The sequence below is a fragment of the Tursiops truncatus genome, chromosome 17 (genome assembly GCF_011762595.2).
Source record: "Tursiops truncatus isolate mTurTru1 chromosome 17, mTurTru1.mat.Y, whole genome shotgun sequence".
Classification (NCBI taxonomy): domain Eukaryota; kingdom Metazoa; phylum Chordata; class Mammalia; order Artiodactyla; family Delphinidae; genus Tursiops; species Tursiops truncatus.
Window position 1 is genome coordinate 43614754 of NC_047050.1, and position 21572 is coordinate 43636325.

Consider the following 21572-nt stretch of genomic DNA (forward strand, 5'->3'; position numbering starts at 1 on the left):
TATGGTTATGTATTTTCATTTAGATCAGGGTTTGGCAAACTATTTTTTTTTTAAAGTTTATTTATTTATTTATTTTTGGCTGCATGGGGTGTTCATTGCTGCACACAGGCTTTCTCTAGTTGTGGCGAGCGGGGGCTGCTCTTCATTGTGGTGCCGGCTTCTCATTGCAGTGGCTTCTCTTATTGTGGAGCACAGGCTCTAGGCGCCCGGGCTTCAGTAGCTGTGGCACATGGGCTCAGTAGTTGTGGCTCACAGGCTCTAGAGCTCAGGCTCAGTAGTTGTGGCACAGGGTTTAGTTGCTCGGCGGCATGCAGGATCTTCTCGGACCAGGGTTTGAACCCATGTCCCCAGAATTGGCAGGTGGATTCTTAACCACTGTGCCACCAGGGAAGCCCTGGTAAACTTTTCTGCAGAGCCACGTAGTAAATATTTTCAATTGTGGGGCATATGATCTCTATCGCAGCTACTAACCTCCTCCACTCTAGCACAAAGGCAGCCTTTGACGATACATGCATGAATGAGCGTGGCTGTGTGCCTGTGCACTTCATTTACACAAACAGTGGCCCATGGGCCATAGTTAGCCTCTCTCTGGTTTAGATCAAATGACTGCTTCTTTAGATTAATTTCACTCATTTTCAATTCCAAGTTTTCTTGTACATGTGCATAAAATTAAGCAATAGTTGTTAATGTGTTCACTCCATTAGCAGAACTTCACAAACACTTAAATAATGCTGGTTTTATAGCAGTATTCTCAGATGCTTCAAGAGAAAATCATTTGTTAACTTGAATAATGGTTCAATATTTTTTCAAATGAAAATAACCCCACACATACCCTGTCCCAAAGCGGTATAGACGAGTCTGACAAACAAGACGTATTTTAACAAAAGAAATGGCCTCTGCTTCATTGTGTTATCTTTTTTTATTCTTTATATTTGGCCAACCACTAAAGCATTGATTTTGAACAAAATGCAAAGAAAATTTAGAGGACTAAATTCATACACTCAAAGTGAGGTTTTTAAAGACCACTATCAAAATATTATGATAAAATCAGGTAAAACATTCAACATAGAAAATAAAATTTAGGGCTTCCCTGGTAGCGCCATGGTTAAGAATCCGCCTGCCAATGCAGGGGACACGGGTTCGAGCCCTGGTCCAGGAAGATCCCACATGCCACGGAGCAACTAAGCCCGTGTGCCGCAACTACTGAGCCTGCGCTCTAGAGCCCACGAGCCACAACTACTGAAGCCCGCAGCAGAGCCCATGCTCCGCAGCAAGAGAAGCCACCGTAATGAGAAGCCTGCGCACCGCAAGGAAGAGCAGGCCCCACTCACAACCAGAAGAAAGCCCACGCACGGCAATGAAGACCCAACGCAGCCAAATAAATAAATAAGTAAAACATTTTTAAAGAAAAGAAAATTTGTTTTGTGGCAAAAATACAAATTTTGGTAGAGCAAAGCAGCATGGTTAAAAACGGCATTCTTACTAAATTAAGAAGTTTATAGAGCAGAAATGTCCTTAGAATTGGTAACTGTATCCGAAGTAGTAGCAATATGCTGTCCATCAAAATAGAAGCTGTAATTATAAAAATTTACAAATACACAGAGAAACTGAACTTCAAAATTTCTCAGACAAAGCTGGGGTGGAATACTAAGGGGGGAAATACTAAATCATGGCAGTGTATGCTTTTTCTTTTTTGCAGCTCATCATTAAAATTCTCATGGTAGATTTTGAAGAATTACTTTCTATATCAACCTAAGTATAAATGAGTCCTCTAAATTTGTTGGCATTTTCTTCAAAAATCAGTGCTTTGGTGGCGAACACTGGTTAAGTATAAAGGATAAAAAAAAAAAAAGACAACACAATGAAGCAAAGGCCATTTCTTCTGTTAAAATATGACTTGTCAGACTTGTATACACTGCTTGGGGGAATGTGAGTTGGTACCATATTTATGGAAGTTTTTAAAATGGACATTTAGAAATATATCCTAAAGAACAATAGAACATGTATTCAAAGACAGAGGATGTTGGCTGCTGTGTTCAGGGACTTTCAGCCAGGAACCGTACCAGGTGTTGGGAACACACAGAGTATGTATAAATTAGACTCAGCCCTGGGCCTCATGGTGTTTGCTGCCAACGTGATTTATAGCGGCAAATCCTGGAAACAACCTGACTTCCGATAATAGGAAATCGGTTGGCTAAATGATAACATAACTATAAAATGGAATACTCTGTGTCATTAAAAATGATATTAAAGGTCTATATTAATGAACCTGGCAAAGGACTCACAATATACTGTCTGTATTTTTTAGAATCTTTAAACAATAAGCCTTTATTAATTTTATGAAAAGAAAAATCAATGAAGGTATTCTCATTTTTAAAAAGGCCCCATTTTTAGTGCTTCACGGGTTTATAAATTACAGAAACAGCTCAATTCCAGTCTGTTTCTTTAACTACCTTCCAAGGGATTTCTCTTGGTGCAATATTTCATTCACCTTAGCTTGGTTGTCTTCTTTCTGGAGAGCCTCTAATTTCTGCCTCTGCACCTCTGTGGGTTTGGCCCATTCTTTTTCAATGTCCTGTATTGCCTTAAAACAATATAAGTTGTAAAATTAGCAAAATTGACAGAAATGAATTAATCTGACAAAAACATACTCGTGTATGAAAGGCTATAAAAACAGACCCAAGTGGACACATATAAGGATTTAGCATGTTATAAAGGTTACTTTTTAAATTAGTTGGATATGGGAAGCAATTTCTCAATGGTTTGGGGACAAGTGGTAGCACTTAGGAAAGAAAATAAAATTTGCTCTCTCCCCACACCACCCAATCCAATAAACACAGATAGGTTAAAGATTCGAATGTAAAAACCATAAAAGAACCAGAAGAAAATAAAAGGTATTTTATCTGATCTTGTGCTAGGAAATACCTTTCTAAGATACAAAGATAAAATGTCATATAAATGAATGTATAATTACATAAAAATATAAAAACTTCTGTATCTAAAACCACCAAGGACAAAACTAAGAAGCAAATGGCAAACCAAGGGAAATGACTACATCATATGTGGCAAAGACTTGATCTTATTTATGTAAACCAACAGTAAAAATGTAAACATCCCTAATAGGAAAATGGACAAAGGATACGTATCAGCAATTAATAAAAAGGAATTCCAAATGACAAATATAGCTTGAACCTCACTAGTAGTCAAAGAATCTGTTTGCCTCTCAAATTGGCAAAGACAAAACATATGTATAATATTCAGAGTTGGCAAGGGTTTGGAGAAACAGGAAGTTTCATATAGATCTGATGCAATTTAAACTGGTAAAATTTTATGGAGGTGACTTGGCATATAAATCTAAAACCACCTATAGGCATGACAAACATAGACGTGGGGAAAATGTACTGATAAGGCTATTACTACTATTGTTTGTAATACTGAAAATTTTCCAGCTATTAATAGTGGCAAACACATGTATAGTGCTTATTATGTGTCAGGCAATGTTCTAATTGCTCTAAAACAAAAGTCAATCCCACCCCCTTCCCCTCTGGTAACTACTAATTTGTTCTCGGTATCTATGCATGTGTTTTTGTTTGGTTTGGTTTGTTCATTTATTTTATCATATTATTTATTGATTATTTCATTTATATTTCAGTGAAATCATATGGCATTTGTCTTTCTCCATCTGACTTATTTCACTCAGCAAAATACTGAGTGAAATACAACATGTCCATCCATGTTGTCACAAATGGCAGGATTTCATCTTTTTCATGGCTGAGTAGTATTCCAGCCAAGGAATGCTCAGAGCCACCAGAAGATGGAAGAGGCAAGGAACAGAAACTTCTTCAGCACCCTGAGGGGGAGCATGGTCCTGCCAGCACCTTGATTTCAGACTTCTGGCCTATGGAAATGTGATAGAATAAATTTCTATTATTTTAGTGCTCCTCCCCGCCCCCCCTGCATAAAGAAAAATGTCAACCCTTACAGCCACCCTATGAAATAGGTACTATTATGAAATGCCCAAAAATAGGTGATTGAGTTTAGGTACAACCAAATAATAGCTTATGCTGTCATTTAAAACTATATAGAATATTTAACAACATGAGGAAAGTCTGTGATGCATTGATACATGAAAAAATGTCAAGTTCCAAAATAAGGGCATAGTAGTAGATCGTGATTTTTTTTTTTTTTTTTTTTTTTTCGGTACGGAGGCCTCTCACTGTTGTGGCCTCTCCCGTTGCGGAGCACAGGCTCCGGACACGCAGGCTCAGCGGCCATGGCTCACGGGCCCAGCCGCTCCGCGGCATGTGGGATATTCCCGGACCGGGGCACGAACCCGTGTCCCCTGCATCAGCAGGCGGACTCTCAACCACTGCGCCACCAGGGAAGCCCAGATCCTGATTTTTATAAAACAAAAAATATATATAAAACAAAAGCCAAAAGACCTTGCATCCACACTTAGGAGTCAAGAAAATGGATGTACATATGAGCGAAATGTAGTATATGAAATAAACACATCAAAAAAGTTGAGTTTATACGTATGATCGATTTAAGATTTGAGATGATGTTTACTTTTGTTTTTGAGCTCTTCCATATTTGCATATTTTTATAAGATGAAAACAATCTTACAATTGAAAAACAATTTAAAATGAATATACTGTTAGGCCCTTTTTGCTCAGCTTTGGGTAACTGCCACCAGCTAGTGTTCCCAAACTCCACCTCCCTGATGGGCTGTTCAGTTCTGTTTCCTAATCTGCACTGATGATTTAAGCAGAACAACACTGGTCTTAAAGAGAGAAATCACCTGAAGACAACTTAAGCCCTCAGCAATTTCTTCTGTACTCTTCCCTTCTTTTCCTGGCACCTAGCCTCCCTTACCCCTTTATCCCTCCTGGCCCCAGGGCAGGCTCTGAGATCAGCTTTCCATCTCATCAGCTGCATACACTTAGCCTGTGCTATGCTGCCATCATGCTTTAAAAGAGTTTTCCAGCGGTCCTCAGGCTGTTAACACCTCAAGGAAAGAGCCTGAGTCCTTTACCTCAGTGTATCTTGTCCAGTGTCTTACATACAGCAAAACTGCAAACAATTCTTTGCCAATTATCAGCACTTATTTATATCTTAGTCTGAATGTAAGTCTATGTGTTATGTCCCTCGTATCAATGAAGGACAGGTTATGCCTTATCTCCAACAGGAGAAAGAAAAGCTGAATAAATTTTTGACGTTGTTCTTTAGGTTGGAGGAAAGGAGATGGATTTAGGGAGAAGAAGAATAACTACTATTTGTTGAGAACCTGTTTTACATAAGTTTTCTCATTGACTTTTTCCAAACTGTTCTGTGGGTTAGGAACATTTACCCCCATTTTACAAATGGGTAAAATCAAGGTCCAGAGAGGTTATGACTTTCAAGACAACCCAGTAAGTAAGTGGCAAGGGTTGGATTAAAACCCAGATCTGACCACTCCACCAATCCCTCCTCCTATTGCCCAAGACACTGAATTCTGACCATGTAGGCTGCTACACACCCCAAGGCTTTCTCCTCATTGCCAACTATTCTCAAAACTGAACCTAGATACCACACCAGAATGGAACCAGCATGGGTATGAAGAAGAAAACACCTTTTTCTTTCCAGAATTCTACTTGATCTTAGAGCCCTGTAAGGACGGTTAGAACAGGGCAACGATGTCAAAGAGAAACGTGGCTAAAAATACAAGGCAAATAGCAATCATGGCGGTTAGTATGTAAGTACTAACCAAAGATACATCATTCATCATTAGAAGATCTGGGAGTCTCAAACACAGAGATTTACATGTCCTACAGGAGAGGTAACATAACTGTTTTTGTTTTATACCTTTGAAAACCTTTGCCCCTGATTATGACTTCAGAAGTCATCACTCAAATGTATTATATACAGTACCTCACTCCAGGCGATGAGAGAGCCAAGTTTAGATAAATGTCTCTATTCAGTTATATGGTTCCCCGAAGACTGGCTGATGGAGACTCATGCGGAACCTAATTTTTAAAATTGCGTGAAATCACGTAAGTCAAGGTTTTCATGAGCTTCAATCACACATACGCTAGTGCCCTCTGCAGAGGCTTTTGTAGTGAGAAGTGGAGAGCGCAGGCCTTTTTAAACAAGGCATCAGCCACTTGGCTCTGGGTGTTTGAGGCTGAGCAGAGCAAGGCCAGGGATGTGGGAGCAGATTGGGCCCATACAAGGGCACTGAGCCATGGGGGTATTGGGAGGCTAGTGGTCAGCCCACACTCCCCGTATCGTACCATGGGCCCTGATGCAGGGCTGGGCCTGCCTGCGGGAAGGGGCACCTTTTCCTAATGTGCACAAATTGTAAATGGGCCAGTGGTGGCCCTGCTGAATGTAGGCCCAGAATTGACTGAGCCTTCAGTATTTTTTAGAAAATCCAGAAACTTATACTTTTATACGCAATCTTCCATTTTGTTTAAAATGTCAAATTTTAAAAGAGAGGGGCTTTCCTGGTGGCGCAGTGGTTGAGAATCTGCCTGCCAATGCAGCGGACACGGGTTCGAGCCCTGCTCTCGGAGGATCCCACATGCTGCGGAGCAACTGGGCCTGTGAGCCACAACTACTGAGCCTGCGCGTCTGGAGCCTGTGCTCCGCAACAAGAGAGGCCACGACAGTGAGAGGCCCGCGCACCGCGATGAAGAGTGGTCCCCGCTCGCCGCAACTAGAGAAAGCCCTCGCACAGAAACGAAGACCCAACACAGCCAAAAATAAATTAATTAATTAATTTAAAAAAATTTTTTTTATAAAGAAGGAGGAAGGAAACACCTTGCGCGAGCCCACTTGGCTTGTGGGACATCACTGGACACGCTTGCTTTAAAAAATATTGAGAGTATTCCTTAATGGTTAATTATGATGGCACTGTTATTTATCAGAACTCCTCAGAAATTTTTCCGTTAACTTTTTATTTTTTTTTTTTGCGGTATGCGGGCTTCTCACTGCTGTGGCCTCTTCCGCTGCGGAGCACAGGCTCCGGACGCGCAGGCTCAGCGGCCATGGCTCACGGGCCCAGCCGCTCCGCGGCATGTGGGATCTTCCCAGACCGGGGCACGAACCCGTGTCTCCTGCATCGGCAGGCGGACTCTCAACCACTGCGCCACCAGGGAAGCCCTCCATTAACTTTTTAAAAGGATGATTGCTTCTCACTCACATATCCTAAGCACCCAGGACACAGTCTGTGCCCTTGGCCATTCAGTGTCTACCTAGGGAGATAACTATGTGAACCAGTATTCACAATACCAGGTGCAGGTACCATAATGGAGGGCAGAACAAAATACCATGGGGGTGGGGAGGGGGAAGGCAAGTAGGCTTCCCAAAGGAGGCAGCACTGTGGTTCCCTCCCTCCTGCTGGCCTGGGGCCCCCTTTCCATTTCTCAGTGGCTCTGCTCGAATTCAAGGAATGATAATGGCACAGGTTATTATGACATCAACTACAGTTTTTTGAAGATTTTGCCAGGCAAAGAGCTAAGGTTTGAATGTCAGTCTGTTAAAGCTGGAAGAAAACTTACTTAGAGACTATTAGTTCAGCCTCATCGCTTCACAGGGAGAAATTGTAGTTCCAGTTCTAGAAGGATGAAGTGACTGTACCAAGGTCACCCAGAGAGAGAGAGCCAGTGACAGGTCACCCAGAGAGAGAGAGAGCCAGTGACAGAGCAAGGGATAGAATGCGTTTTTGAAACTACAATTCAGTGTGCTTTCCATGAAGCCATCTTTCCCCCAGCTACGAGAGGAGGAGACACCATCGATATCTCTCTGGTTTACAACTCCTTAATGAAGACAGGTAAATATCGTATTATGATGCTAGCAGTTCTAATTCTCACTACTCTGTATCCCTGGAAACCATGCCACAGAAACAATATTAGAATTAGGTGATGCATTCTCAATGAAGGATGTGCTGGCAAATAAACCAGACACTAATAATGTATCATAATAACAGCAAGAATACAGTGGCGCAGAGCCTCAGTAAACATTTAAAATGGTAAATTATGTTCCAGCTCATGTAACAGGGGTGTAAGTACACTGAACATGGGTATACATGGATCAAAGTGGGATATGAAACGAGCTCAAAACTATATCCTAGCCATAAAAGATACCATAGTGAACATTAACTATTTCATAAGTGATATTTTGATTTGCCTTCTTAGAATTTAGAAGATTTTTGTGGAAATCATTTACTAGATGGTCTTGGTCTCTTAAAAAATCACCTAAGGAGAAATGTGTGTTAAGGTTGTGAGTCCTGTGACATTCTGGCTGCTGGGGTCTGCTGTGTCTGTTCAGTCACATACCCAGGTTCTCTGCCCTGTGCTGAAAAAGCCAGGGTCCCTGTGTGGAGTTGGTGGTCTAGTGGGGGAGATAGATACACAAATCATGCTCTATTTTGTCAAGCTGACGAGTCCGTTGATTTTACAATACAATGGTCTTGTGTGACGCTAAGAAAAAACACTGCCAATTGAATTATAACACAGTGCCATGTGGCAGTCCTGTGCAGTGCATGAACTGCTCATGCCAGTCTCTCCCGGCTGGTAATTGCTTTCATTTCTTCTGAGGCATGTGGCAAATTCTCTCCCCTTCAGCAGCACTACTCAGCCTGTGCTAGGCAGTCCTTTTGCTTAATCTTGGTATAAAACGGATCAGTTTCCTCTCTCTGGGAACAAAAAGCACCTGGTTGTTGCTTTGCAAGAAAATGTGAAACATGGAACTGCGGTCATTTTTTCAAAGATGAACATTTGCTTTTCCAGTATAAAAGGGAACACTGCCACCCACTCTTTGCCTCTCTGTGTAAGCAATAACTCCCATTCCATGCAGAATCATACTCTATGAAGTAAGTTTAAATGACAATTAGACTCAACACATATGTCAACAACACACCTAATCCAACTAAAGGGAAAACAGTATGAACAGCTATGTATCAGTTAGCTATTGCTGCATAACAAATGACTCCAAAATAAAGACTTGCTTAAAATAATCCAATTAAAGCAATGTAATTGCTTAAAACAAAACCAGAAGTCACCTAAGGAAGTAAGTGCTTTTCCTCTTCTATGCTCTTTCGTAAACCAAAGCATCAAAATCCAGCCTTTCACTTTTTTGCTACAACCAAAGCACTGCAGGAGGTTCTATCAATGTTTCCTTGTCCCCTTGCAAAGCTCATTAAAAGTAATGTCTGACCCGACACTTCTCCCCTCTCTTCAATTTTACCTCCTTAGTTTATGAAAAGCCACAGAGTACAGCAGCTTAGAACCGCACTACATAAAAGCCACCTGCAAATGTGTTAAATCCCTTTTCTAAATCCTCCACGTCTCAGCCTACTCAATCCTTTGTCAGCAAACGTTATTTTTTCTTTTTCTTAAAAATGCAGATGGTACCAACTGCCTGACAGAATTATTATGAAGCTTAAATGAAACAATGCATTTAAAACAGTTAGTACTATGAGGGGCCCCCCAGGAGGCTTAATGCTAAGGTCATGCTGGGAATAGTTCTAGTTTCTGGAGATACAGCAGTGAACAAAATAAATTCCCAATTTCATGGAGAAATCATTCTAGTAGGGACAGAGACAGTAAACAAAAATGTTATATATAGTGGAATGGTGGAAATGCTAAGGAGAAGATAAAGCAAGTACGTCAGCATGTGGGGTTTAGTCTGAGGGAATAGAAAACCGTGGGAGGGTTTAAACAGGCCAGGAGTTTGACCCACCATTCTGCTGCTTGAGAACAAACTGAGGGATAACCTCATGGAACACCTTAAAAGAAGTTTCTAAACCTCCCTCCCACAACTGGCAAACCAGGCCTGGGAAAGAATCAGGCCTCCGAAGATGCTGCCTCATGAGGGTGAAGAGTGGCGGGGAGCTGAGGAAGCAGGCAGGAGCTGAGATGGGGGTAACCAGTGGTGCAACACAGAAGCAGCCTCTGCTGAGCACGGCTGAGCAGAGCCTTCACCACATTAAGTCGGGCAAGGAAAGGAGGCCAAACTCTAAATTTACTTTTCTGGAGACTGAGGGGCAGGGGTAAGGCAGGACCGACTACATAATTTGCAGGGCCTAGTACGAAATGAAAATGCAGGGTCCCTTGTTAAAAAATTAAGAATTTCAAGATGTGACAGCAGAGCATTCAACAAGCCTGGGGCCGTCTGAGCACGGAGGGCAGGGGCAGTGCAGCCCCACAGGCCACTTGCCCATGAGGCTGGCCCCGGGGGCGGGTACGCTACTTGTTGGTTTAGGGAAAAAGAAGATTATGCTAAAGTGAGATTTAGGGACCATGCGTGACTTTAAATTAGCAGGGATATCCTTTCCCTTCTCATGTAAATTAGCCTAGGTGATGGAGTATCAGCTGCCGCTTCGGAGAGATTGTTAGAATGGGGTAGAGTTCTTTTCCCTCTAAACTCTACTCCTTTAAGAATATTCATCTATTTATATTCCATTTATTCAGTTACTGTGGTTAAAATATACATAACATTTATCATTCTAACCATCTATAGCTATACAATTCAGTGGCACTAAAAACACTGACAATGTTGTGTAACCATCACCACTCTCTATACCTAAAACTTTTTCATCATCCCTAGCAAAAATTCTATACCCATTAAACAATAACACCTCCCCTTCTCCCAGCCCCGTGTAACCTCTATTCTACTTTCTGTTTATATGAATTTGCCTCTTCTAGGTATGGAGGTAGAATTCTGAACTGCCACACGGGTTCTGTAATGTTTTCAAACTCAAAAGGCCTATAGTATCTGGTGTTCTGATAGCTCTTGGTTCGCCTCACCTGCATGTAGATCAAATCTACAGCTGCTCTGCAGTCCATCAGCCTGGAGTCGAGGGATGGGTCCAGGTACCTGCATGATTCAGGAGCGTTCAGTTAATTCATGACACGGCTAATGGGCACACCTGGGAGTACATGCTCTCTGAAGTGGTGGTCCTCGACGCCTTAAACCAAGGCCCCCTCTTCTAGCAGAGCCACAACCCTCTGCTTGCCTAGTCTTCAACTGTCCTCCCATCTCTTCTGTTTCCTATCGTCCTCATATTGTAAGCTTACCGGGTGGGCTCTGAGAATAGAAATGCAAAAAAAAAAAAAAAATCTTGAAGGGAATGGTGCCCATCACTGTTCACACCCAGCTCCCCTCTTGGCCACCAAGTCTTCACGCCCTCTCCCCACCCGCAATTCCTGGCATAACGATCTGCCCTGTACCCACATCTATATCACTGCTCGGTGCCCAGGCCACGTCATCTCTTGCCTGAGCTGCTCCGGTGACCTCCTCACCAGACTTTCTGCCTTGGTTGTGTTCCCTCAGTCCCACACTCCACATTCTTACTGGAGTGGTCTTTCCCAAGTAACTTTTCAGACTCTCATAGTCCCAGGAGTTAGAGCATTTATCCTGGTTGCTCCCAAGACCCCAATGTCATTTCCAGTTACATCTCTGGCCTCTCTCCCCTCCCCCACACTCTACATTCCAACCCTGTTTTCTCTTCTCTCCCTCCACCCCGAAGACCACGCGCCTCAGCAGCCTGCTTCCCAGCCTTACCCGCCTCTCCCACAAGCTTCATCCTCATGTGCCCTCCTCTGGTCCCTCCTCCTCAAGTCTGTGTTAGCAAACCCCGCCCCCCCGCCCTGTGCTTCCTCAGCACGCTGAGTTTATCCTGATTGCTGCTCTGATCAAGCTGATCTTGACACCACGTGTGAAGACCCCTTAGATCAGTGCTGGGTTCTATTCAGACTTGCCCCTCTGGACCTTGGCAAAGGGACTTGCAAATAGCAGGGCCTCATGTCTGTCTAACAACTCTAGAGTCGTCAGCATGAAGTGAAGTTACACGTACTGTGTGAGCCCAGTGGCATGCTAAGGACCGACAGAAACCACCAAGAGAGGGTGTGCCAGGGCTGGTCTATCACCAGTATGAAGGCACAGGTGAGCAGAATCAGGGCACTCAGCAGTGGAGGGGGCAGAGACAGTGGGATTGGCACAGACCAGGAAAAGGATGAAAATGTCGCTTGAAGATCAGCTTCATTCTAGGGGCTGGGGAGGAGAAGCTGAAGTATTCCTCCCTGTATTCCACTTAGCTATTTCACCCCTTCTCCCCAGGTGCCCTGTGTGGCAGAGAATAGCCACTGTTGCACCAGAGTTGGAGAACTCCCAGACCCACCCCAGACTGCAGCCCTGCGAGGCGGGGGCAGGTACCCTCTGGTCTGGAAGGAACTATAGCATCTTTGGAGAGATGCACCAGGGAATTCACAGACAGAGAAAAATCCCTAAAACTTGACTAGGTCTCACTGCGAGGCCTCTCCAGCTGGGAATCCCACAGCTAGTGTTAGTCAAGCGAGCCTCCCTGCTCCAACCCAATAAGATCTCACTCTGGACAGGGGGCCAGGCACCTGCGTGATCCTTTCTCCAGGCTCTCCCCTTCCAGTGACCTCATCCTCAGCTCTAACAGCTGAAGTGGGACCTCCTTTCCTCCCAGTCCCCAGGAGCAAAGGCAACCTGCCCGGATCTGAGATACAGGCTGGTGATAGGGTAGACATTTTGTCTTGCACTTATGATCCAGAAGTTATCTATCTAATGAAGACATAGGCAAAGCCCAATTTCCAATTCAAGCTTCGAGGTGAGGGACAGAATCCTCATCTCTTCTTTGATCTCAAGTTCTCTGGAGAGCCCATGGACAAAACAGTCTAAGACCCAGGGATTTGGGGGGTGGTGGTGGTTACTATTATCATCATAATTATCATCAATATAACAGTAATAAACATGACCAAAAGTTATTGAGCATATAGGATTACTTCATTTAACTCTCACTATAATCCTATGAGATAGACCCTATTATATTATTTCCCATTTTACAGATGAAGAAACTGAGGCTTAGAGAGCTTGAATAACTTGACTAAAGTTCAGCTAAACCCTGCGGTTCACATAGTCAGATCCCAGGAACAACTATGCTTAGTCACCTGTTATTAGGGGCAGCTTCCAGAAGAATAACTACTCTCTAAACTCTCAGACAGAACTGCAAACTTTTCCCCTTCTCAGGGCTCCATGCCACAGGTTTTGACCATTTCTCAGAACACTTTTGAATAGCAGTATATGAACTTCTAGCCTTGCTGGGAATCTTCTTCCAAAATTCAAAGCCACAGCCTGGAGCTCTAGCAAGGCATCACAAGGTCAAGATATCTACTATTCCTCGATGTCAAAATGCATTTCTTTAAAAACCTCTGTGTTCAGATTACAGATTAACTGGGCTGGGCAAAGAGTGAGCCAAAGAAGCAATCCAATACAGCCACAGTAATAAACATTGGGAATTACAGATTCATTCCCCCATTCCCCCATTGTTATTTTGTTTGTTCTTCAGAGGACCCCTTGTTTCTGACAGAAATAAAAGTATTTTCTGCAAAGATACTGCAGATTTTTTTCCTAGATTGTGTCCTATCAACCGAGGAAAATATGTCTGGCTCTAGTAAATAAGCATGTATTGCTGGAATCCTTTAGGAATATAAACCAAATACGTAGAGTTCAAATTCACTGTGGGGGAATTCCCTGGGGGTCCAGTGTTTAGACTCTGCATTTTCACCGCCGAGGGGGGGTAGGTTCAATCCTTGGTCGGGGAACTAGGATCCCACAAGCTGTGCGGCATGGCAAAAAAAAAAAAAAAAAAATTCACTGCAAATCAGCTGAGTCCACTCACTCTTTGCCTTCAGGGAATACCACAGTTCAACAGATAAATCAGACTTGCTTGTAATCATCAACAAAGTCCTTCAATTAAATACAGTCAGTCATCTATTCCAGAGCAAACACACGACCTATAATTCCTCACCATTACCTGCTCCAATCCCCAATCCCCCTACCCACAGCCTTACCTTCATGGCTGCCACCCTCATGATAATATCCCTCAAGCTTTTAACTTGAGACCAGTGAAAGTCATCCTCAACATCCTGTTCTTTAGGACAAATGTTCTGGTTCATTCGCTCCTTTCTCCTCTTCATTGCTTTCCTGGACCTTCCCCAAGCTCCTGAGCTCCCTGGAGCTGTCAGGCTGTGAGCTGGATGTGGGAGATTCTGACAAGCTCTGATCTGCAAAGCTAAGATATCCTGAGAAACCTGTCACAGTAAAAGCTTACTCACCACTTCCTGAGTCCAACCTTGAAGTTTTCCACTTCAGAACTGCGAAGGCTAACATAAGGGAGTTCAAAGTCCACCAATTTTTTAATGACTAGAGAAAGGGAAAAGAGTCTTATTGGTTGAAACAGCACAGATAGTTTTCATACAGTGCAGTGCTTTAAAATGATAAAATAGAGCATTACTATTAGAAGAATAATTAATACTGTCTTATATTTATATGTAATTTTTAACTTTCTGAAGTTCATTTAAAAAATAAGTAGCATTTGATCCTCATAAAAGACCAATGGCTTGAGTAGGGGACATTTTCACTGTGATACAGATGAAGAAACTGGGATTCAGAGAGGTCCAGTGCCTTCACCAGCACAGCACAGCTCCTGGTGGCCAAGCTAACTTCCACCTCCAGATCACCTCCCCACAGATTCTGAGGACATATGTAAACTACTTGAAGACAACTGATGCCATCTCACAACAAAAAAAAGTTGTAATATCTAGAAATGCACTGTAGAGAAAAGCAAAAGCTATATGAAACAATGTCATTGGTCACTATCTTACTGCATGTATGTATTTTTAAAGAACCTAAGAACTTATTTATATCATCCACATTTCATAGCAAATATTCCTTAACAAGGAGATATTCCTTAACAAGGTCTGATGGGATCTGCTGATGCCCGGAGTCCAGCACTCCATCCACAAGGGGGTTGTGGCATGACTGGAGAGCAGCCCCCAGCGTGCAGGGATAAAGGTGCACCGGACAGCAGCGCTGGGGCTCAGGAGGCACAAGAGGAAGTGTGGTTACTGGAGAGAACTGATGTCTTCTTCCTGACCACGCTGCCCCTCTAGAGCTGCTCAGCCCCAGCTCACCTTGAACAAAGGCACAGCCCGCATCCCCAAATGTCCAGTTCGGGGGCCGAGAGTCGTAGTAGAGACCACACACTGGGGCGTTCCCCTGGGGGGTGACTGGCCGCTCAGCTGCAACCCCGCACCTCCTGGCTGAGTGCCTGCCCACACCTGCCCACCCCATCTCAGGCTGCCTGCATTTCCTGCTCTCCTTACCAGACAGCTTGCCCTCTTTGTAAGACCGAATGAGAAATAGTCCAAAGTATCCCAGCAGCTCCTGACACAGTCCAATTTTGTGTGATACCACCTTTAACCGAAGATGAGAAAAAGGAGGGAAAAGTTAGGAGTGTCCGCCTGTAAATATCAATAAAAAGAGCTTTAAGGGGCCAGTGGATAGTAAGAGAAATCTTTCCCGAATCTAAAAAAGGTATATACTCATTTTAGAAAATTTAGAAATTTTAAAAAATTACAGTGAAAAAAATAATAATCAGTCCCCCCAACAATAGACATGAACTGGCCCCAGCTGAGACTGGTTTGTCCCATCTGGGATAAGGACTCGTCTCCCAGATTGGTTTGGGCTCTATTGTCCACTGGAGGGCAGTAGCCATTCTCCAGGATCATCAGCCCTTCTGTAATACCTGCCCCTGGGGCCCACACTCCAATTTACCTTCCCTGGGGGCTGGATTACCAGATATTGGGAAAAGGGATGTTCCCCACCATTGGCTGGCATATAAAAGTGTACAGGCTAACGTCCGCCTATGACACTCCAGGCCTGCTTCTCTCTGATGTCTGCTGTGATGCTCAAGTCTAATTCGTGTGGCTTTTGCTCAGTGAAACCTCAGATCCCGGGCACAGGCTGCCCTCATTTCATATTCCTCGTTGACCTTTACCTCAAACAGCTTTCATTTCAACACCAGTGTTTTCGTTTTTACCAACTGGTCATGAGGCTGTAATCTCTGAACATTTCACATCCATTCACCCTCCCTTAGTAGGAACACTCATGCTTCCACAGGCTCTTTCCCTCACCGCTCTGCCAGCCCACCCCCTCTTTAAGGCTGGGTTTCTGGGTGTTTTCTTTGCATGCCTAGTCTGAATTCGCTAGATCACCTCTGCAACCCTCTGCGCGGGGGTCCACCTGTATGGCTCTGTGCGTGAGCTGACCCTTTGACCATGGCTCCAAGTTCTCAAGGTGGCAGTTGTACGAGGCTGAAAGGGGAACTTTCTTGTCCGAGGTCTGTAAATTACCTTGGGAGACAGTCTGATTAGGTGGATGGTATGAGTAGGTGTTCTCAGTATAGCTCTGAAAATAAAGAAGAGCCTGGGAACTTTTCACAACTTTTCCTCAATGTTTATCCCCATTCTCCTTTCTACCTTACTCTCTTCCCCATGCCCTTGCGAAACAAAAACAAAAACAAAGCAAAGCAAAACCCTGAACCAAAACACAGGGCACCTCTGTGTGTGGGGCTGAGTGTGCCCCAGGGGTAACAGATTGCAAAGTCATCTTCTCCTAGAGTAAATATGAACCCATGCCCACTCAAATTAGATTTCTCTCTTCTCTGACTCATTCAGTGAAAACAGCAAGCTTACATGCCAAGGAAGAGAGAGGAGTGGGAACGGAGACCCTTTCTATAATTTATAAAGACATAAATACAGACACCTTTCGAGGACAAGAAAGCAGTACAAAAAGAGACACAATAGTATTTCCTTCTTAGCAAATGTCAATGATGCTTCAAAACACGAACACCACCGATACAACTACATTAGCACAAATGCACAGAAAGCAAAAAAGAGATTTTAGTCTGTTCCTGGTCCTTAAAGAGCCCATCAGGATGGCTGGAGAAGCAAAGTGAGCGTGGTGACAAGTATGCTTGAGAAGATACGGACAATAATTTTTAAATACAAAATGTACGTTACATTTTTATGTCAGCTAGAGCATTTCCCAGCCCCTGGAAGAGAATTCACATCTGTGCCTGGCCAAGTGCTCGCTTTACCTTATACAGAAACTCCTTTACTTCATTTTACCTCCAGTGCTAATGATGTCCATGCTATGGATTTGAATTTCTCACGAGCCAATGTGATGGAAGAGGGGAAGTACATTTTTCTGAGGTTAATGTACCTCATTCAACTTCTGCTATCAGTTACAAGGGGAACTGGACAAAACAAGTGGCACTGTGGAACCCTAGACTTACTGCCCTACTCAATACTTACTCAGCACTCCCTCTAACATCATACTAATAATGATAAGAACCATACTCGCCACTGCTGATGGATTGTGAGCTCTTGCTATAATTACTTAGACATCATTTCAAAAAATTAAATAACTTACCCAAACTCACATGGAGCAGCTCTGTAATTTGAACCTGGGACTTGTCCTAACCCCAGCAGATAGGAGACCCCATACTCCCACCAGCAGCCAACTTCAGCTACAGTTATGTCTAGTTTGGCCGGCGAGCCCAGTGTGTGTAAAACATGTCAATAATGGTGTCCTTGGGCAGGGCAGCTGCTCTCTGGTTCTCTGTAGGCCCAACCATTTCCAAATGAGCTTATATCCTACAGCTGCACCTCTGACTTACCTGCCTGGCCACAGAGTACCTGAGTTTGTGGTCCCTACTCTCACTATTACTGTCTCCTCTTTCTATTATGTGTCTATCTCCCACTTTGTAAGTCCAGGGAGGGCAATTTAGGGAACTGCGTTTTGGGGTCTCTTGGTATAAATCCACTCAAGTGTTAAGCATCAAGGGCCCTTGATAATTTCTAGAAAGATCATTCTAGAAATCAGTACAGCTTAGCAAGACTGGAAGCAGGGAGATTAGTTTGGGAGCGGCTAGGGGCGTGGGGATGAAGAGGAGAGAGACTTGGGATGTAGTGTCAGTCGGATTTGGGAGGTGAAGGAGGAGGACCCAGGGTAACTTCTCAACGGATGGCCTCAGCAACCAGGTGGCTGCTGATACCGGGCAACCAGGTCACAATCCTGGAGCCAAGAAAAGGGTGTATGTAGTGACTTTAGTAGGAAGAAAGGTGCAAAATAATCACTCTCGAGCAGAGCAAGATCTAGAGAAGGAGTATTTCCTAATCTGGGGACTCAGCCAGGAGGGCGTAGGTGGGCTCAGATCTCCAGGCTGGGAAGGGGAGCTATAATGCAGGAGGAAGGTCCCACAGTGTCAGGTAGAGGCGGGATCAAGAGCTGGGAGCCCAGCAGGGAGTACTTCCGGTCATCGGCTCAGAAGGCGGCAGACACCAGGACCCTAGCACGAGAAATTTCCCTCCTTGGAAAGGTCCTAGAAACTTTCCGACTTCCTCCTGTTTATAACTTCTTATTCTCCCTTGAATGTTTCTCTGGAGGATTAGAATTTGTGAAAGAAATTCAATCTAAATGGAACTGGAGGATATAAGATGGAAAGCCCCACAAGTGTGCCTCAGGAAGACAAGACTTAAGGACTGACAGGCTGGTTTCCCGTAAATGCCTAATTCACAGAAAACAGATAATATTGCAATTTTCTTAAATGATAGAGAGTTAGTCCGGGGTTGCCTCATATCAGCCTTGGGAAATTTTGCTCCTGGTTTCCAGAGACCCAAACAAGATATGACCCAGGTCAGGTTGGTCTCACAAAATAAGTGGAATTCAGCTTTGTTTGTGTGACCGGACCGGTTTTGTCTGCTGGGGGAATTTTCAAATCTGGTCTCCATTTGTTTTGATTTTAGTAGACTCTAACTGAACTCTCCCTTCTTTACATTCCCAGCCCATAAATAAAGCCTCCCCCAACCTCAGCGGACACGCCGGCAGCCTTTCCAGCTTTCGCGTCCCCAGCTGCAATTCCTCTGCTATTCCTGAACACGCTCATCTTCTTGACAATTTTGAGCTGCCTCATTTTACCTTTTTATTTAAGTTGACAAACTAAAACCCTCCAAAGGCAAGGGACCTGGGAGCTGGCCCTACAGCAGTGTGTGGGTGAGAGAAGACGGAGTCCTCTCTGAAGCCCAGCTCGAGGAAGGAAAGGCCTCAGGGACAGAGCTGGTAATGGCTGCATCTGGAGAAGGAAGGATGCTTTCTGGGTCTCGTCCTCTGAGTCCTCAGAGAACTGACCAGAACTCGGTTCTGGTCCTGTGGACCCAGGATTAGAAGTGCTGGGCATTGGTTTCAGGGGTTTTCCCCTGTGAGGGAGGAGGGACCACTCTTTCTGGCTTTGACAACCCCACCGTCACTGTCTGCCAGAAGTTGTCACCAGCCCACCTGGGTAGTCTCATCTGGGCTCCACCCTCCTTCCTGCTCCTGAGTAGGGATATCCCGTAATAAAGCACTTGGCATATGTGCAGGACACATCCCTGGCTGAGTTCCAGAGAACCAACAACAGCCTTAGCAAGGACCTGGAAAGTTGATGCCCACAGAGGGGGAAAAAAACCCAAAGAGACCCTGGGGATCGGCTGTAGCTGAGATTCCTCCATCAGTCTGTCAGCAGAAGCCAGCATCTCTACAGATAAGTCATCCAGAGTAAAATGATAGGCAGGAAGCTTCTGGAAGGTAACCATATCCTAGTCCCTGCCTTCAAACAGAATGATTCCTAAATTCAGTTCTGGGGCTGGAATTTGGATAGAATTTACCTCTAGGACTCTTTCGGCAGTATCTGATGTTAGAATTTCGACTTTAATGCTCCTTCCATCGGGCAGAAATATATCCAGAGACGCTTTCTCGGTAGTGATGCTAAATGTGTCCTATGAAAGCAAAAGGAAGCACAATGAGCTTTGGCGCCCTTCCACGGGGCACATCGACGCAGGAGACAGTCATCTTCCTCTCGGTGGGTCCTTGGGGCATACAGTACCCAAAGCAAATGCAAGCCAAGTGCAGAGATTTGGGGGACTGGTTTTGGGGATGTGGTGGGGGTGAGGAGAGGGTGGAGAGGAGCTCAGGCAAAGCAATGACATGCAGCTTGAATAATTTCCCAATAAACAAGGCATCTGCCTTAGGGAAAAAGCTTTTGAGAAAACCATCCACGTAACTCTTGGCCATCCCAGATTTTAACTCTCATATTCAACATTGCCAGGCATCCCTAAAAATTTGTAATATGCGCTAATTTATGGTTCTGCTGCAGCAAAACTCTGAAGCTGCAAACTTTGAGGCCTGTGTGGGGATCAGGTCTCTATCTGGTGAATGGGCACCCAGCTAAGGGGCCAACACCCCAGCTCAGCACAGCCCTGCCTGCACTCTCGCATTCTGGCCTTCTGTGAGGGGATGCGTGTGTGCCAGAGGGGACTGCGAATCCGGGGACCTGTGAACCTCTCGGATAGAGCATTCTAGGATGTCAGAGACATGCTACAGACAGGGGAAGCCCGTCCGAGTTCAGGAAAGCACGAGGCTGAGGTCGGCACTCAGTTTCCTTAGAGAGAGTGACCCTGACGGGGAGGCAGGGCCAGTGGCTGCCCACACGGGCCTCCAGGGCAGCTGCATCTGGGGGTGGCTGTTCTCAGTGCCTCTGAATGGGACCCTGTCAGTCTACAGAGCTGCTTGTCTCTGGGAGGCTGATCCCGGTCACAGCGTTCTCATCTCAGGTTCCACGATGGACTAAACCCTGACGCAGCCACTGCATGCAATGCGTTCCCTTCTCTCCTAGGCATTTAGAACGGCACTAGTGATGTGTCATCCTTGGGAGAAATGAGAAAAGAGCCATTCAGATCATTTTCTGTGTTCTGAGCCTGCTATATAAGCCAGAATATTAGTAATTAGCAACACAGTGTGTGGGGATGGGGGCGGGGGGGATGGGGGGAGAGGCAGTATCTCTTTTTAGTGACCAGAAAATTTACATCCAGGTCACCTCCTTCCTGGTATCGGTTTGGGGGAGGGAAGGTCCTGATGACTGATCAGAAGATTATTGGGAGATCACGGGGTTGGGGCTCAGGTCAGCTGACCGGGTGAGACCCCTTTCCCCTCAACAGGCAGCACCTCGCCCTCCTTAGTCCTCCTGACCACCCCCTGCCATTCACAGACACAGAGGATTAGGCACCAGGCTTTGTAGGGAACCGGGAAATCCAACAACCCAATCGCACTGCCCAAGTACCTCAAAAGGTCCATCATGTTAGTAACAGGCTTATTTTTTCCTAATTTTGTTATCCAAGGGCAAGCTTTGACTTTACATCTTAACCACGCCTGCCCTGAACCCACTTACTTACAATCACTAAATGTCTATGATTCTGAACCTAAGTGCTTTAGAAGAGAAATGCTGCTGCTTCCCAAATTCAAAGGGTTCGTCCACAAAAGCAGCAGTTTGTGAAGGTGTTATATCCACATATACAGGCAACTTGTAGAGATAGCATCTCATTTATGAGTAAATATACTATCTATTTATTACATACAAATATATTGTTGGATCACGATAATGATAATTGGGCTCTGTGCTAACTGCTTCACATATATTGAGGGTAGCGCATGTAATTCTCATAACAACTCCATGAGGGATATACACTCATTAAGCCCCCTTTTTCAGATGAAGTACAAGTCTACGAAGGTTAAATTACTCCTCCAGGACACACTGCTAGTTGGTGGCAGAGGCAGGATTCAAGGCCAGCTCCTCGTGACTCCACAGCCTGGGCTCAACTAGGTTGGACTCATCTCCTGGCTGG

General features: G+C 44.6%; 1 protein-coding gene across 5 annotated transcripts in view; it reads right to left on the reverse strand.

Annotated features, from left to right (window-relative positions):
- Positions 1-21572, reverse strand: part of SNX31 (sorting nexin 31) — a 63441-nt gene that overhangs the window by 17914 nt on the left and 23955 nt on the right. For all 5 annotated transcript variants that reach the window (XM_019925053.3, XM_019925052.3, XM_019925051.3 and 2 more), the window contains exons 5-9: positions 19560-19670; positions 15177-15267; positions 14127-14214; positions 10791-10860; positions 2492-2584 (exon numbers count right to left, since the gene is read on the reverse strand). In XM_019925053.3, coding sequence (XP_019780612.1) covers positions 2492-2584; positions 10791-10860; positions 14127-14214; positions 15177-15267; positions 19560-19670 — 453 coding nt within the window. The remainder of the gene's footprint in view (positions 1-2491; positions 2585-10790; positions 10861-14126; positions 14215-15176; positions 15268-19559; positions 19671-21572) is intronic.